The sequence below is a fragment of the Engystomops pustulosus genome, unplaced genomic scaffold (genome assembly GCF_040894005.1).
Source record: "Engystomops pustulosus unplaced genomic scaffold, aEngPut4.maternal MAT_SCAFFOLD_164, whole genome shotgun sequence".
Lineage (NCBI taxonomy): Eukaryota > Metazoa > Chordata > Amphibia > Anura > Leptodactylidae > Engystomops > Engystomops pustulosus.
In genome coordinates, this window is record NW_027285044.1 from 67,165 (window position 1) to 84,137 (window position 16,973).

The 16,973-nt window shown below is 54.5% G+C and overlaps 1 protein-coding gene across 1 annotated transcript in view; it reads left to right on the plus strand.

The window, feature by feature from the left end:
• The window catches only part of LOC140108656 (solute carrier family 15 member 5-like), a 48,204-nt gene extending 31,231 nt beyond the window's left edge, over positions 1–16,973 (plus strand). The window contains exons 4-9 of the mRNA XM_072131876.1: positions 8,785–9,005; positions 9,398–9,584; positions 9,719–9,907; positions 11,415–11,546; positions 13,898–14,006; positions 16,416–16,973. Coding sequence (XP_071987977.1) covers positions 8,785–9,005; positions 9,398–9,584; positions 9,719–9,907; positions 11,415–11,546; positions 13,898–14,006; positions 16,416–16,551 — 974 coding nt within the window. The 3' untranslated portion in view covers positions 16,552–16,973. The remainder of the gene's footprint in view (positions 1–8,784; positions 9,006–9,397; positions 9,585–9,718; positions 9,908–11,414; positions 11,547–13,897; positions 14,007–16,415) is intronic.

The window sequence follows — 16,973 nt, forward strand, 5'->3', positions numbered from 1 at the left end:
TGTGTTATAGTCAGGGGCTCGCTCGCTCGCTCTGGTGATGTGTTATAGTCTGGGTCTCGCTCGCTCTGGTGATGTGTTATAGTCAGGGGCTCGCTCGCTCTGGTGATGTGTTATAGTCAGGGGCTCGCTCGCTCTGGTGATGTGTTATAGTCGGGGTCTCGCTCGCTCTGGTGATGTGTTAAAGTCAGGGTCTTGCTCGCTATGGTGATGTGTTATAGTCGGGGTCTCGCTCGCTCTGGTGATGTGTTATAGTCGGGGTCTCGCTCGCTCTGGTGATGTATTATAGTCAGGGTCTCGCTCGCTCTGGTGATGTGTTATAGTCAGGATCTCCCTTGCTCTGGTGATGTGTTATAGTTGGGGTCTCGCTCGCTCTGGTGATGTGTTATAGTCAGGGGCTCGCTCGCTCAGGTGATGTGTTATAGTCATGGTCTCGCTCGCTCTGGTGATGTGTTATAGTCAGGGGCTCGCTCGCTCTGGTTTTGTGTTATAGTCAGGGGCTCGCTCTGGTGATGTGTTATAGTCAGGGGCTCGCTCGCTCTGGTGATGTGTTATAGTCAGGGGCTCGCTAGCTCTGGTGATGTGTTATAGTCAGGGGCTCGCTTGCTCTGGTGATGTGTTATAGTCAGGGTCTCGCTCGCTCTGGTGATGTGTTATAGTCAGGGGCTCGCTCGCTCTGGTGTAGTGTTATAGTCGGGGTCTCGCTCGCTCTGGTGATGTGTTATAGTCAGGGGCTCGCTCGCTCTGGTGATGTGTTATAGTCGGGGTCTCGCTTGCTCTGGTGATGTGTTATAGTCAGGGTCTCGCTCGCTCTGGTGATGTGTTATAGTGAGGGGCTCGCTAGCAATGGTGATGTGTTATAGTCAGGGTCTCGCTCACTCTGGTGATGTGTTATAGTCAGGGGCTCGCTCGCTCTGGTGATGTGTTATAGTCAGGGGCTCGCTCGCTCTGGTGTAGTGTTATAGTCGGGGTCTCGCTCGCTCTGGTGATGTGTTATAGTCAGGGGCTCGCTTGCTCTGGTGATGTGTTATAGTCGGGGTCTCGCTTGCTCTGGTGATGTGTTATAGTCAGGGTCTCGCTCGCTCTGGTGATGTGTTATAGTCAGGGTCTTGCTCGCTCTGGTGATGTGTTATAGTCAGGGGCTCGCTCGCTCGCTCTGGTGATGTGTTATAGTCTGGGTCTCGCTCGCTCTGGTGATGTGTTATAGTCAGGGGCTCGCTCGCTCTGGTGATGTGTTATAGTCAGGGGCTCGCTCGCTCTGGTGATGTGTTATAGTCGGGGTCTCGCTCGCTCTGGTGATGTGTTAAAGTCAGGGTCTTGCTCGCTATGGTGATGTGTTATAGTCGGGGTCTCGCTCGCTCTGGTGATGTGTTATAGTCGGGGTCTCGCTCGCTCTGGTGATGTATTATAGTCAGGGTCTCGCTCGCTCTGGTGATGTGTTATAGTCAGGATCTCCCTTGCTCTGGTGATGTGTTATAGTTGGGGTCTCGCTCGCTCTGGTGATGTGTTATAGTCAGGGGCTCGCTTGCTCAGGTGATGTGTTATAGTCATGGTCTCGCTCGCTCTGGTGATGTGTTATAGTCAGGGGCTCGCTCGCTCTGGTTTTGTGTTATAGTCAGGGGCTCGCTCTGGTGATGTGTTATAGTCAGGGGCTCGCTCGCTCTGGTGATGTGTTATAGTCAGGGGCTCGCTAGCTCTGGTGATGTGTTATAGTCAGGGGCTCGCTTGCTCTGGTGATGTGTTATAGTCAGGGTCTCGCTCGCTCTGGTGATGTGTTATAGTCAGGGGCTCGCTCGCTCTGGTGTAGTGTTATAGTCGGGGTCTCGCTCGCTCTGGTGATGTGTTATAGTCAGGGGTTCGCTCGCTCTGGTGATGTGTTATAGTCGGGGTCTCGCTTGCTCTGGTGATGTGTTATAGTCAGGGTCTCGCTCGCTCTGGTGATGTGTTATAGTCAGGGTCTCGCTCTGGTGATGTGTTATAGTCGGGGGCTCGCTCGCTCTGGTGATGTGTTATAATCGGGGTCTCGCTCGCTCTGGTGATGTGTTATAGTCAGGGTCTCGCTCTGGTGATGTGTTATAGTCAGGGGCTCGCTCGCTCTGGTGATGTGTTATAGTCAGGGGCTCGCTCGCTCTGGTGATGTGTTATAGTCAGGGGCTCGCTCGCTCTGGTGATGTGTTATAGTCAGGGGCTCGCTCGCTCTGGTGATGTGTTATAGTCGGGGTCTCGCTCGCTCTGGTGATGTGTTATAGTCAGGGTCTCGCTCTGGTGATGTGATATAGTTGGGGTCTTGCTCGCTCTGGTGATGTGTTATAGTCAGAAGCTCGCTCTGGTGATGTGTTATGGTCGGGGTCTCGCTCACTCTGGTGATGTGTTATAGTCGGGGTCTCGCTCTGGGGATGTGTTATAGTCAGGGTCTCGCTCGCTCTGGTGATGTGTTATAGTCAGGGGCTCGCTTGCTCTGGCGATGTGTTATAGTCAGGGGCTCGCTCGCTCTGGTGATGTGTTATAGTCGGGGTCTCGCTTACTCTGGTGATGTGTTATAGTCGGGGTCTCGCTTGCTCTGGTGATGTGTTATAGTCGGGTCTTGCTCGCTCAGGTGATGTGTTATAGTCGGGTCTTGCTCGCTCTGGTGATGTGTTATAGTCAGGGGCTCGCTCACTCTGGTGATGTGTTATAGTGAGGGGCTCGCTAGCTCTGGTGATGTGTTATAGTCAGGGTCTCGCTCACTCTGGTGATGTGTTATAGTCAGGGGCTCGCTCTGGTGATGTGTTATAGTCAGGGTCTTGCTCGCTCTGGTGATGTGTTATAGTCAGGGGCTCGCTCGCTCGCTCTGGTGATGTGTTATAGTCTGGGTCTCGCTCGCTCTGGTGATGTGTTATAGTCAGGGGCTCGCTCGCTCTGGTGATGTGTTATAGTCAGGATCTCCCTTGCTCTGGTGATGTGTTATAGTTGGGGTCTCGCTCGCTCTGGTGATGTGTTATAGTCAGGGGCTCGCTTGCTCAGGTGATGTGTTATAGTCATGGTCTCGCTCGCTCTGGTGATGTGTTATAGTCAGTGGCTCGCTCGCTCTGGTTTTGTGTTATAGTCAGGGGCTCGCTCTGGTGATGTGTTATAGTCAGGGGCTCGCTCGCTCTGGTGATGTGTTATAGTCAGGGGCTCGCTAGCTCTGGTGATGTGTTATAGTCAGGGGCTCGCTTGCTCTGGTGATGTGTTATAGTCAGGGTCTCGCTCGCTCTGGTGATGTGTTATAGTCAGGGGCTCGCTCGCTCTGGTGTAGTGTTATAGTCGGGGTCTCGCTCGCTCTGGTGATGTGTTATAGTCAGGGGCTCGCTCGCTCTGGTGATGTGTTATAGTCGGGGTCTCGCTTGCTCTGGTGATGTGTTATAGTCAGGGTCTCGCTCGCTCTGGTGATGTGTTATAGTCAGGGTCTCGCTCTGGTGATGTGTTATAGTCGGGGGCTCGCTCGCTCTGGTGATGTGTTATAATCGGGGTCTCGCTCGCTCTGGTGATGTGTTATAGTCAGGGTCTCGCTCTGGTGATGTGTTATAGTCAGGGGCTCGCTCGCTCTGGTGATGTGTTATAGTCAGGGGCTCGCTCGCTCTGGTGATGTGTTATAGTCAGGGGCTCGCTCGCTCTGGTGATGTGTTATAGTCAGGGGCTCGCTCGCTCTGGTGATGTGTTATAGTCGGGGTCTCGCTCGCTCTGGTGATGTGTTATAGTCAGGGTCTCGCTCTGGTGATGTGATATAGTTGGGGTCTTGCTCGCTCTGGTGATGTGTTATAGTCAGAAGCTCGCTCTGGTGATGTGTTATGGTCGGGGTCTCGCTCACTCTGGTGATGTGTTATAGTCGGGGTCTCGCTCTGGGGATGTGTTATAGTCAGGGTCTCGCTCGCTCTGGTGATGTGTTATAGTCAGGGGCTCGCTTGCTCTGGCGATGTGTTATAGTCAGGGGCTCGCTCGCTCTGGTGATGTGTTATAGTCGGGGTCTCGCTTACTCTGGTGATGTGTTATAGTCGGGGTCTCGCTTGCTCTGGTGATGTGTTATAGTCGGGTCTTGCTCGCTCAGGTGATGTGTTATAGTCGGGTCTTGCTCGCTCTGGTGATGTGTTATAGTCAGGGGCTCGCTCACTCTGGTGATGTGTTATAGTGAGGGGCTCGCTAGCTCTGGTGATGTGTTATAGTCAGGGTCTCGCTCACTCTGGTGATGTGTTATAGTCAGGGGCTCGCTCGCTCTGGTGATGTGTTATAGTCAGGGTCTTGCTCGCTCTGGTGATGTGTTATAGTCAGGGGCTCGCTCGCTCGCTCTGGTGATGTGTTATAGTCTGGGTCTCGCTCGCTCTGGTGATGTGTTATAGTCAGGGGCTCGCTCGCTCTGGTGATGTGTTATAGTCAGGGGCTCGCTCGCTCTGGTGATGTGTTATAGTCGGGGTCTCGCTCGCTCTGGTGATGTGTTAAAGTCAGGGTCTTGCTCGCTATGGTGATGTGTTATAGTCGGGGTCTCGCTCGCTCTGGTGATGTGTTATAGTCGGGGTCTCGCTCGCTCTGGTGATGTATTATAGTCAGGGTCTCGCTCGCTCTGGTGATGTGTTATAGTCAGGATCTCCCTTGCTCTGGTGATGTGTTATAGTTGGGGTCTCGCTCGCTCTGGTGATGTGTTATAGTCAGGGGCTCGCTCGCTCAGGTGATGTGTTATAGTCATGGTCTCGCTCGCTCTGGTGATGTGTTATAGTCAGGGGCTCGCTCGCTCTGGTGATGTGTTATAGTCAGGGGCTCGCTCGCTCTGGTGATGTGTTATAGTCAGGGGCTCGCTAGCTCTGGTGATGTGTTATAGTCAGGGGCTCGCTTGCTCTGGTGATGTGTTATAGTCAGGTTCTCGCTCGCTCTGGTGATGTGTTATAGTCAGGGGCTCGCTCGCTCTGGTGTAGTGTTATAGTCGGGGTCTCGCTCGCTCTGGTGATGTGTTATAGTCAGGGGCTCGCTCGCTCTGGTGATGTGTTATAGTCGGGGTCTCGCTTGCTCTGGTGATGTGTTATAGTCAGGGTCTCGCTCGCTCTGGTGATGTGTTATAGTGAGGGGCTCGCTAGCTATGGTGATGTGTTATAGTCAGGGTCTCGCTCACTCTGGTGATGTGTTATAGTCAGGGGCTCGCTCGCTCTGGTGATGTGTTATAGTCAGGGGCTCGCTCGCTCTGGTGTAGTGTTATAGTCGGGGTCTCGCTCGCTCTGGTGATGTGTTATAGTCAGGGGCTCGCTCGCTCTGGTGATGTGTTATAGTCGGGGTCTCGCTTGCTCTGGTGATGTGTTATAGTCAGGGTCTCGCTCGCTCTGGTGATGTGTTATAGTCAGGGTCTTGCTCGCTCTGGTGATGTGTTATAGTCAGGGGCTCGCTCGCTCGCTCTGGTGATGTGTTATAGTCTGGGTCTCGCTCGCTCTGGTGATGTGTTATAGTCAGGGGCTCGCTCGCTCTGGTGATGTGTTATAGTCAGGGGCTCGCTCGCTCTGGTGATGTGTTATAGTCGGGGTCTCGCTCGCTCTGGTGATGTGTTAAAGTCAGGGTCTTGCTCGCTATGGTGATGTGTTATAGTCGGGGTCTCGCTCGCTCTGGTGATGTGTTATAGTCGGGGTCTCGCTCGCTCTGGTGATGTATTATAGTCAGGGTCTCGCTCGCTCTGGTGATGTGTTATAGTCAGGATCTCCCTTGCTCTGGTGATGTGTTATAGTTGGGGTCTCGCTCGCTCTGGTGATGTGTTATAGTCAGGGGCTCGCTTGCTCAGGTGATGTGTTATAGTCATGGTCTCGCTCGCTCTGGTGATGTGTTATAGTCAGGGGCTCGCTCGCTCTGGTTTTGTGTTATAGTCAGGGGCTCGCTCTGGTGATGTGTTATAGTCAGGGGCTCGCTCGCTCTGGTGATGTGTTATAGTCAGGGGCTCGCTAGCTCTGGTGATGTGTTATAGTCAGGGGCTCGCTTGCTCTGGTGATGTGTTATAGTCAGGGTCTCGCTCGCTCTGGTGATGTGTTATAGTCAGGGGCTCGCTCGCTCTGGTGTAGTGTTATAGTCGGGGTCTCGCTCGCTCTGGTGATGTGTTATAGTCAGGGGCTCGCTCGCTCTGGTGATGTGTTATAGTCGGGGTCTCGCTTGCTCTGGTGATGTGTTATAGTCAGGGTCTCGCTCGCTCTGGTGATGTGTTATAGTCAGGGTCTCGCTCTGGTGATGTGTTATAGTCGGGGGCTCGCTCGCTCTGGTGATGTGTTATAATCGGGGTCTCGCTCGCTCTGGTGATGTGTTATAGTCAGGGTCTCGCTCTGGTGATGTGTTATAGTCAGGGGCTCGCTCGCTCTGGTGATGTGTTATAGTCAGGGGCTCGCTCGCTCTGGTGATGTGTTATAGTCAGGGGCTCGCTCGCTCTGGTGATGTGTTATAGTCAGGGGCTCGCTCGCTCTGGTGATGTGTTATAGTCGGGGTCTCGCTCGCTCTGGTGATGTGTTATAGTCAGGGTCTCGCTCTGGTGATGTGATATAGTCGGGGTCTTGCTCGCTCTGGTGATGTGTTATAGTCAGAAGCTCGCTCTGGTGATGTGTTATGGTCGGGGTCTCGCTCACTCTGGTGATGTGTTATAGTCGGGGTCTCGCTCTGGGGATGTGTTATAGTCAGGGTCTCGCTCGCTCTGGTGATGTGTTATAGTCAGGGGCTCGCTTGCTCTGGCGATGTGTTATAGTCAGGGGCTCGCTCGCTCTGGTGATGTGTTATAGTCGGGGTCTCGCTTACTCTGGTGATGTGTTATAGTCGGGGTCTCGCTTGCTCTGGTGATGTGTTATAGTCGGGTCTTGCTCGCTCAGGTGATGTGTTATAGTCGGGTCTTGCTCGCTCTGGTGATGTGTTATAGTCGGGGTCTCGCTCGCTATGGTGATGTGTTATAGTCAGGGTCTCGCTCTGGTGATGTGTTATAGTCAGGGTCTCGCTCTGGTGATGTGTTATAGTCAGGGGCTCGCTCACTCTGGTGATGTGTTATAGTTAGGGGCTCGCTCGGTCTGGTGATGTGTTATAGTCAGGGTCTCGCTCGCTCTGGTGATGTGTTATAGCCGGGGTCTCGCTCGCTCTGGTGATGTGTTATAGTCAGGGTCTCGCTCGCTCTGGTGATGTGTTATAGCCGGGGTCTCGCTCGCTCTGGTGATGTGTTATAGTCAGGGTCTCGCTCGCTCTGGTGATGTGTTATAGTCAGGGTCTCGCTCGCTCTGGTGATGTGTTATAGTCAGGGTCTCGCTCGCTCTGGTGATGTGTTATAGTCGGGGTCTCACTCGCTCTGGTGATGTGTTATAGTCAGGGGCTCGCTCGCTCTGGTGATGTGTTATAGTCAGGGTCTCGCTCGCTCTGGTGATGTGTTATTGTCGGGGTCTCGCTCGCTCTGGTGATGTGTTATAGTCAGGGTCTCGCTCGCTCTGGTGATGTGTTATAGTCGGGGTCTCGCTCGCTCTGGTGATGTGTTATAGCCGGGGTCTCGCTCGCTCTGGTGATGTGTTATAGTTGGGGTCTTGCCCGCTCTGGTGATGTGTTATAGTCGGGGTCTCGCTCGCTCTGGTTATGTGTTATAGTCAGGGTCTCGCTCGCTCTGGTGATGTGTTATAGTCAGGGTCTCGCTCGCTCTGGTTATGTGTTGTAGTCAGGGTCTCGTTCGCTCTGGTGATGTGTTATAGTCAGGGTCTCGCTCGCTCTGGTGATGTGTTATAGTCGGGGTCTTGCTCGCTCTGGTGATGTGTTATAGCCGGGGTCTCGCTCGCTCTGGTGATGTGTTATAGTTGGGGTCTTGCCCGCTCTGGTGATGTGTTATAGCCGGGGTCTCGCTCGCTCTGGTTATGTGTTATAGTCAGGGTCTCGCTCGCTCTGGTGATGTGTTATAGTCAGGGTCTCGCTCGCTCTGGTGATGTGTTATAGTCAGGGTCTCGCTCGCTCTGGTGATGTGTTATAGTCAGGGTCTCGCTCGCTCTGGTGATGTGTTATAGTCAGGGTCTCGCTCGCTCTGGTGATGTGTTATAGCCGGGGTCTCGCTCGCTCTGGTGATGTGTTATAGTTGGGGTCTCGCCCGCTCTGGTGATGTGTTATAGTCGGGGTCTCGCTCGCTCTGGTTATGTGTTGTAGTCAGGGTCTCGTTCGCTCTGGTGATGTGTTATAGTCGGGGTCTCGCTCGCTCTGGTGATGTGTTATAGTCGGGGTCTCGCTCTGGTGATGTGTTATAGTCAGGGTCTCGCTCTGTTGATGTGTTATAGTCAGGGTCTCGCTCTGGTGATGTGTTATAGTCGGGGTCTCGCTCTGGTGATGTGTTATAGTCAGGGGCTCGCTCGCTCTGGTGATGTGTTATAGTCGGGGTCTCGTTTTGGTGATGTGTTATAGTCAGGGTCTCGCTCGCTCTGGTGATGTGTTATAGTCGGGGTCTCAATCGCTCTGGTGATGTGTTATAGTCAGGGGCTCGCTCGCTCTGGTGATGTGTTATAGTCAGGGTCTCGCTCGGTCTGGTGATGTGTTATAGTCAGGGTCTCGCTCGCTCTGGTGATGTGTTATAGTCAGGGTCTCGCTCGCTCTGGTGATGTGTTATAGTCAGGGTCTCGCTCGCTCTGGTGATGTGTTATAGTCGAGGTCTCGCTCGCTCTGGTGATGTGTTATAGTCGAGGTCTCGCTCGCTCTGGTGATGTGTTATAGTCAGGGTCTCACTCGCTCTGGTGATGTGTTATAGTCAGGGTCTCGCTCGCTCTGGTGATGTGTTCTAGTGATTGGTCACATATTTTTTTCTTGCAGCCGCTTCCCTTAGGATGACGCTCGGGGTGTTTATAAACGCAGGACGAATGTCTTTCCACCCTTATCGCCATGTTGGAGGACACGTCTCCAGCTGGTTGGATCGCGCCAAAGAATATCATGGTGGATGTTTCAGTGAGCTCCAGGTTGAGAATGTGAAGCTGCTGCTCCGGCTACTTCCACTTTTTGGCCTGCAGGTTCTTTACAGGATTTGTACTGCCCAGGTGGGTGACACGTAGGGTGGTCCCATAGCGGTCCGTAGCCTATATACCTCATATGCCCTCAGAAGCTCTCCTTACACACTGCCCCTTGGACAAAACCCCCACACGGTGCCCATTGGACAATACCCCCACACGGTGCCCATTGGACAATACCCCCACACGATGCCCATTGGACAAGACCCCCACACGGTGCCCATTGGACAAGACCCCCACACGGTGCCCATTGGACAATACCCTCACACGGTGCCCATTGGGCAATACCCTCACATGTTGCCCCTTGGACAAGACCCCTACACACTTTCCATAGGGCAGATCCCCTAAACGCTGGTTCTGTACCTTGGACCCCCAGGTGCCTGTGGCCCCTGTAATGTCTCAGGTTTTGTCACTTTGTGCAGGTTTCTTCTGGATACTTCATTCAGTCCATGAACTCTAACCTGAGCCTAAACGGGTTCCTGCTGCCGGTCGCTGCCATGAAGGTCATCAGTATCATCCCCGTCCTTCTCCTGGCTCCTTGTCTGGAGAGCGTCCACTCTTTCCTCATGTCCAGTAGAAGGTACAGACAGCTGCCCTATATGGCCATAGGTGAGTCTCATCATAAGCCCCTTACGGCTCCTATGGTCTGCCCCCCCCCCCCATGGTGTGAGGATGATCCCTCCTGTGTCACAAAAAAGGGCAGAACATTTGTTTCCATCCATGGACCTTCTTCTTCTCCGCAGTTTGTGGTCAGGTTGTGGCCGCTGCGTCTCTGCTCATCGCTGGAATCTATGAAATCCATCGCAAGGGCTTCCCTGTGGTGGAGCAGACGCTCTCGGGGAAGGTCCTGCTGGTGTCCTCCATGTCCTGCCTCCACCTGACTCCACAGTATATTTTCCTGGGAATGGCTGAAGCCATGGTGGCCCCGGCCTGTAAGTATCATCCATATGGGGGGCCGGCCTGTAAGTATCATCCATATGGGGGGCCGGCCTGTAAGTATCATCAATATGGTGGCCCCGGCCTGTAAGTATCATCCATATGGGGGGCCGGCCTGTAAGTATAATCCATATGGGGGGCCGGCCTTTAAGTATCATCCATATGGGGGGCCGGCCTGTAAGTATCATCCATATGGGGGGCCGGCCTGTAAGTATCATCCATATGGTGGCCCCGGCCTGTAAGTATCATCCATATGGGGGGCCGGCCTGTAAGTATCATCCATATGGTGGCCCCGGCCTGTAAGTATCATCCATATGGGGGGCCGGCCTGTAAGTATCATCCATATGGGGGGCCGGCCTGTAAGTATCATCCATATGGGGGGCCGGCCTGTAAGTATCATCCATATGGGGGGCCGGCCTGTAAGTATCATCCATATGGGGGGCCGGCCTGTAAGTATCATCCATATGGTGGCCCCGGCCTGTAAGTATCATCCATATGGTGGCCCCGGCCTGTAAGTATCATCCATGTGGGGGGCCGGCCTGTAAGTATCATCCATATGGTGGCCCCGGCCTGTAAGTAGCATCCATATGGGGGGCCGGCCTGTAAGTATCATCCATATGGGGGGCCGGCCTGTAAGTATCATCCATGTGGGGGTCTGGCCTGTAAGTATCATCCATATGGGGGGCCGGCCTGTAAGTATCATCCATATGGTGGCCCCGGCCTGTAAGTATCATCCATGTGGGGGGCCGGCCTGTAAGTATCATCCATATGGGGGGCCGGCCTGTAAGTATCATCCATATGGGGGGCCGGCCTGTAAGTATCATCCATATGGTGGCCCCGGCCTGTAAGTATCATCCATGTGGGGGGCCGGCCTGTAAGTATCATCCATATGGGGGGCCGGCCTGTAAGTATCATCCATATGGGGGGCCGGCCTGTAAGTATCATCCATATGGTGGCCCCGGCCTGTAAGTATCATCCATGTGGGGGGCCGGCCTGTAAGTATCATCCATATGGTGGCCCCGGCCTGTAAGTATCATCCATGTGGGGGGCCGGCCTGTAAGTATCATCCATATGGTGGCCCCGGCCTGAAAGTATCATCCATATGGGGGGCCGGCCTGTAAGTATCATCCATATGGGGGGCCGGCCTGTAAGTATCATCCATATGGGGGGCCGGCCTGTAAGTATCATCCATATGGGGGGCCGGCCTGTTAGTATCATCCATATGGTGGCCCCGGCCTGAAAGTATCATCCATATGGGGGGCCGGCCTGTAAGTATCATCCATATGGGGGGCCGGCCTGTAAGTATCATCCATATGGAGAGTAAGTATATCCACACAGGAGAGACCACCAATGTGCAGGGAAATGAGAGGCTTCTTCAGGGGTCTCCTGGAGGTGGTCCTGCTGCAGTTATAAGGTCCACTAAAGGACAACCCAGCAGCCAGAAGTTACAGGGACTCCTCATGGGTGGGACAATTGAGCTGATAATGTGATTGGTCCCCACAGGTTCTTTCATCACTTTCTGCCTGGCCCCGACGCGGATCCGGGGGGTCTGTATGACAACGATGACCACGTTCCAAGCACTCGGCTGCTTTCTAGGGGCTTTACTGATTGAGGTGACATTTATCGCATCAAAAGGTTTGTGTACAAATCAACATCACTGCTACCTGTCCCCTCCTCCTGTATAATATCACTGCTACCTGTCTCCTCCTCCTGTATAATATCACTGCTACCTGTCCTCTCCTCCTGTATAATATCACTGCTACCTGTCCTCTCCTCCTGTATAATATCACTGCTGTCTGTCCTCTCCTCCTGTATAATATCACTGCTACCTGTCCTCTCCTCCTGTATAATATCACTGCTGTCTGTCCTCTCCTCCTGTATAATATCACTGCTACCTGTCCTCTCCTCCTGTATAATATCACTGCTGTCTGTCCCCTCCTCCTGTATAACATTGCCGCCGTCTGTCCCCTCCTCCTGTATAATATCACCGCCGTCTGTCCCCTCCTCCTGTATAATATCGCCGCCGTCTGTCCCCTCCTCCTGTATAACATTGCCGCCGTCTGTCCCCTCCTCCTGTATAATATCACCGCCGTCTGTCCCCTCCTCCTGTATAATATCACCGCCGTCTGTCCCCTCCTCCTGTATAATATCGCCGCCGTCTGTCCCCTCCTCCTGTATAATATCGCCGCCGTCTGTCCCCTCCTCCTGTATAACATCGCCGCCGTCTGTCCCCTCCTCCTGTATAACATCGCCGCCGTCTGTCCCCTCCTCCTGTATAACATCACTGCCGTCTGTCCCCTCCTCCTGTATAATATCACCGCCGTCTGTCCCCTCCTCCTGTATAATATCACCGCCGTCTGTCCCCTCCTCCTGTATAATATCACTGCTGTCTGTCCCCTCCTCCTGTATAATATCACTGCTGTCTGTCCCCTCCTGTATAATATCACTGCCGTCTGTCCCCTCCTCCTGTATAATATCACCGCCGTCTGTCCCCTCCTCCTGTATAATATCACTGCTGTCTGTCCCCTCCTCCTGTATAATATCACTGCTGTCTGTCCCCTCCTCCTGTATAATATCACTGCTGTCTGCCCCCTCCTCCTGTATAATATCACTGCTACCTGTCCTCTCCTCCTGTATAATATCACTGCTGTCTGTCCCCTCCTCCTGTATAATATCACTGCTGTCTGTCCCCTCCTCCTGTATAATATCACTGCCGTCTGTCCCCTCCTCCTGTATAATATCACTGCCGTCTGTCCCCTCCTCCTGTATAATATCACCGCCGTCTGCCCCCTCCTCCTGTATAATATCACCGCCGTCTGTCCCCTCCTCCTGTATAATATCACCGCCGTCTGTCCCCTCCTCCTGTATAACATCGCCGCCGTCTGTCCCCTCCTCCTGTATAACATCGCCGCCGTCTGTCCCCTCCTCCTGTATAACATCACTGCTGTCTGTCCCCTCCTCCTGTATAACATCGCCGCCGTCTGTCCCCTCCTCCTGTATAACATCACCGCCGTCTGTCCCCTCCTCCTGTATAATATCACCGCCGTCTGTCCCCTCCTCCTGTATAACATCGCCGCCGTCTGTCCCCTCCTCCTGTATAATATCGCTGCCGTCTGTCCCCTCCTCCTGTATAATATCGCTGCTGTCTGTCCCCTCCTCCTGTATAACATTGCCGCCGTCTGTCCCCTCCTCCTGTATAATATCGCCGCCGTCTGTCCCCTCCTCCTGTATAATATCACCGCTGTCTGTCCCCTCCTCCTGTATAATATCACCGCCGTCTGTCCCCTCCTCCTGTATAATATCACCGCCGTCTGTCCCCTCCTCCTGTATAACATCGCCGCCGTCTGTCCCCTCCTCCTGTATAACATCGCCGCCGTCTGTCCCCTCCTCCTGTATAACATCGCCGCCGTCTGTCCCCTCCTCCTGTATAATATCACTGCCGTCTGTCCCCTGCTCCTGTATAATATCACTGCCGTCTGTCCCCTCCTCCTGTATAATATCACTGCCGTCTGTCCCCTCCTCCTGTATAATATCACTGCTGTCTGTCCCCTCCTCCTGTATAATATCACTGCTGTCTGTCCCCTCCTCCTGTATAATATCACTGCTGTCTGTCCCCTCCTCCTGTATAATATCACCGCTGTCTGTCCCCTCCTCCTGTATAATATCACTGCTGTCTGTCCCCTCCTCCTGTATAATATCACTGCTGTCTGTCCCCTCCTCCTGTATAATATCACTGCCGTCTGTCCCCTCCTCCTGTATAATATCACTGCTGTCTGTCCCCTGCTCCTGTATAATATCACTGCTGTCTGTCCCCTCCTCCTGTATAATATCACTGCTGTCTGTCCCCTCCTCCTGTATAATATCGCCGCCGTCTGTCCCCTCCTCCTGTATAATATCACTGCTGTCTGTCCCCTCCTCCTGTATAATATCACTGCTGTCTGTCCCCTCCTCCTGTATAATATCACTGCTATCTGTCCTCTTTGCAGGTGACTGGTTTCCAGACGTCTTGGCCGGGGGGCACCTGGAGCTCCTCTTCTTCGTCTTGGCTTTGGGGATGTTGGTGAATTCTGTGATGTTCTGGTGGACGTCTCACAGGTAACATCTGGAGTTTTCCAGACTTTGCTCCTTCTTATCATCTCAGTTTACAATGCGGCATCTAATAAAGTTCTTATCAAGTGATAAATCTCTGACCTTCACATCAACAACTAAAGTTCACATCTATCCATGAGCCCGGGGAGGGGGAGACCGCATCTATCCATGAGCCCGGGGAGGGGGAGACCACATCTATCCATGAGCCCCGGGGAGGGAGAGACCACATCTATCCATGAGCCCCGGGGAGGGGGAGACCACATCTATCCATGAGCCCCGGGGAGGGGGAGACCACATCTATCCATGAGCCCCGGGGAGGGGGAGACCACATCTATCCATGAGCCCGGGGAGGGGGAGACCACATCTATCCATGAGCCCCGGGGAGGGGGAGACCGCATCTATCCATGAGCCCGGGGAGGGGGAGACCACATCTATCCATGAGCCCCGGGGAGGGAGAGACCACATCTATCCATGAGCCCGGGGAGGGGGGAGACCACATCTATCCATGAGCCCGGGGAGGGGGAGACCACATCTATCCATGGGCCCCGGGGAGGGAGAGACCACATCTATCCATGAGCCCCGGGGAGGGGGAGACCACATCTATCCATGAGCCCCGGGGAGGGGGAGACCACATCTATCCATGAGCCCCGGGGAGGGGGAGATCACATCTATCCATGAGCCCGGGGAGGGGGAGACCACATCTATCCATGGGCCCCGGGGAGGGAGAGACCACATCTATCCATGGGCCCCGGGGAGGGAGAGACCACATCTATCCATGAGCCCCGGGGAGGGGGAGACCACATCTATCCATGAGCCCCGGGGAGGGGGAGATCACATCTATCCATGGGCCCCGGGGAGGGAGAGACCGTATCTATCCATAGGCCCCGGGGAGGGGGAGACCACATCTATCCATGAGCCCCGGGGAGGGGGAGACCACATCTATCCATGGGCCCCGGGGAGGGAGAGACCGTATCTATCCATAGGCCCCGGGGAGGGGGAGACCACATCTATCCATGAGCCCCGGGGAGGGAGAGACCACATCTATCCATGAGCCCCGGGGAGGGGGAGATCACATCTATCCATGAGCCCCGGGGAGGGGGAGACCACATCTATCCATGAGCCCGGGGAGGGGGAGACCACATCTATCTATGGGCCCCGGGGAGGGGAGATCCCATCTATCCATGGGCCCCGGGGAGGGGGAGATCACATCTATCCATGAGCCCGGGGAGGGGGAGACCACATCTATCCATGAGCCCCGGGGAGGGGGAGACCACATCTATCCATGGGCCCCGGGGAGGGGGGAGACCACATCTATCCATGAGCCCCGGGGAGGGGGGAGACCACATCTATCCATGGGCCCCGGGGAGGGGGGAGATCACATCTATCCATGAGCCCGGGGAGACCACATCTATCCATGGGCCCCGGGGAGGGGGAGACCACATCTATCCATGAGCCCCGGGGAGGGGGGAGACCATATCTATCCATGAGCCCCGGGGAGGGGGGAGACCACATCTATCCATGGGCCCCGGGGAGGGGGGAGATCACATCTATCCATGGGCCCCGGGGAGGGGGGAGATCACATCTATCCATGAGCCCGGGGAGACCACATCTATCCATGGGCCCCGGGGAGGGGGAGACCACATCTATCCATGAGCCCCGGGGAGGGGGGAGACCACATCTATCCATGGGCCCCGGGGAGGGGGAGACCACATCTATCCATGAGCCCCGGGGAGGGGGAGACCACATCTATCCATGGGCCCCGGGGAGGGGGAGACCACATCTATCCATGAGCCCCGGGGAGGGGGGAGACCACATCTATCCATGGGCCCCGGGGAGGGGGAGACCACATCTATCCATGAGCCCCAGGGAGGGGGGAGACCACATCTATCCATGAGCCCCAGGGAGGGGGGGAGACCACATCTATCCATGGGCCCCGGGGAGGGGGAGACCACATCTATCCATAGGCCCCGGGGAGGGGGAGACCACATCTATCCATGGGCCCCGGGGAGGGGGAGACCACATCTATCCATGGGCCCCAGGGAGGGGGAGACCACATCTATCCATAGGCCCCGGGGAGGGGGAGACCACATCTATCCATGGGCCCTGGGGAGGGGGAGACCACATCTATCCATGGGCCCCAGGGAGGGGGAGACCAGATCTATCCATAGGCCCCGGGGAGGTCTATCCATGAGCCCGGGGAGGGGGAGACCACATCTATCCATGAGCCCCGGGGAGGGGAGATCCCATCTATCCATGAGCCCCGGGGAGGGGGAGGTCTATCCATGGGCCAGATGACCACCACCATCATATCATATATAAGCTACGGGGATTTCATCTCTCTGAGGACCACATCTAATCTCATGATGCATTTGATTTTGGACAGCTTGGGAATTTCATGGATCTGTTCTTTCACAGATTTTGGGATCTTGAAGATCAGTGTGACCAAGGATTAAAATCAAGTTTTCGGGAGGAGAAGCTGTTGCTCCATGAGAGGTCACTCAGGTTCTACACTTGGCCGACCACATTTGGCCCCATAGAGACAACATTATAACCTCCTTCACCTTTCCAGTAATACAGAGTGTGAGGTGGAGCTCCTGGTGGGACCTCATGGACACATCACTGGGGACTGTGGAGTCCTTCACATCAAGAAGATTGTAGTTAAAGCAAAACGCTCCGTGGTGACAGGTCGGGGGCATCTTCTGGTGGACATGCACATTGACCCCACCTTCCCTGCTGGACAGGGTACAGACTAGTCATAGCCATATCATGGTCACATGATGATGTAGAATGACCCGCAGGTGGGGTCTTTACTAAATTTTTCACCCCTTAATGTCTTTTGGTCGGCTGGAGAGGGCCGGCAATCTCTCCTGTGCCACCTTTTATTGTTATCTCTTTCCCAGGCTGACATCTACTGCCCTGAGAGGGTATTTTTATTTCTATCTATGTATGTGATATACTAAAGGGTTAATCTTT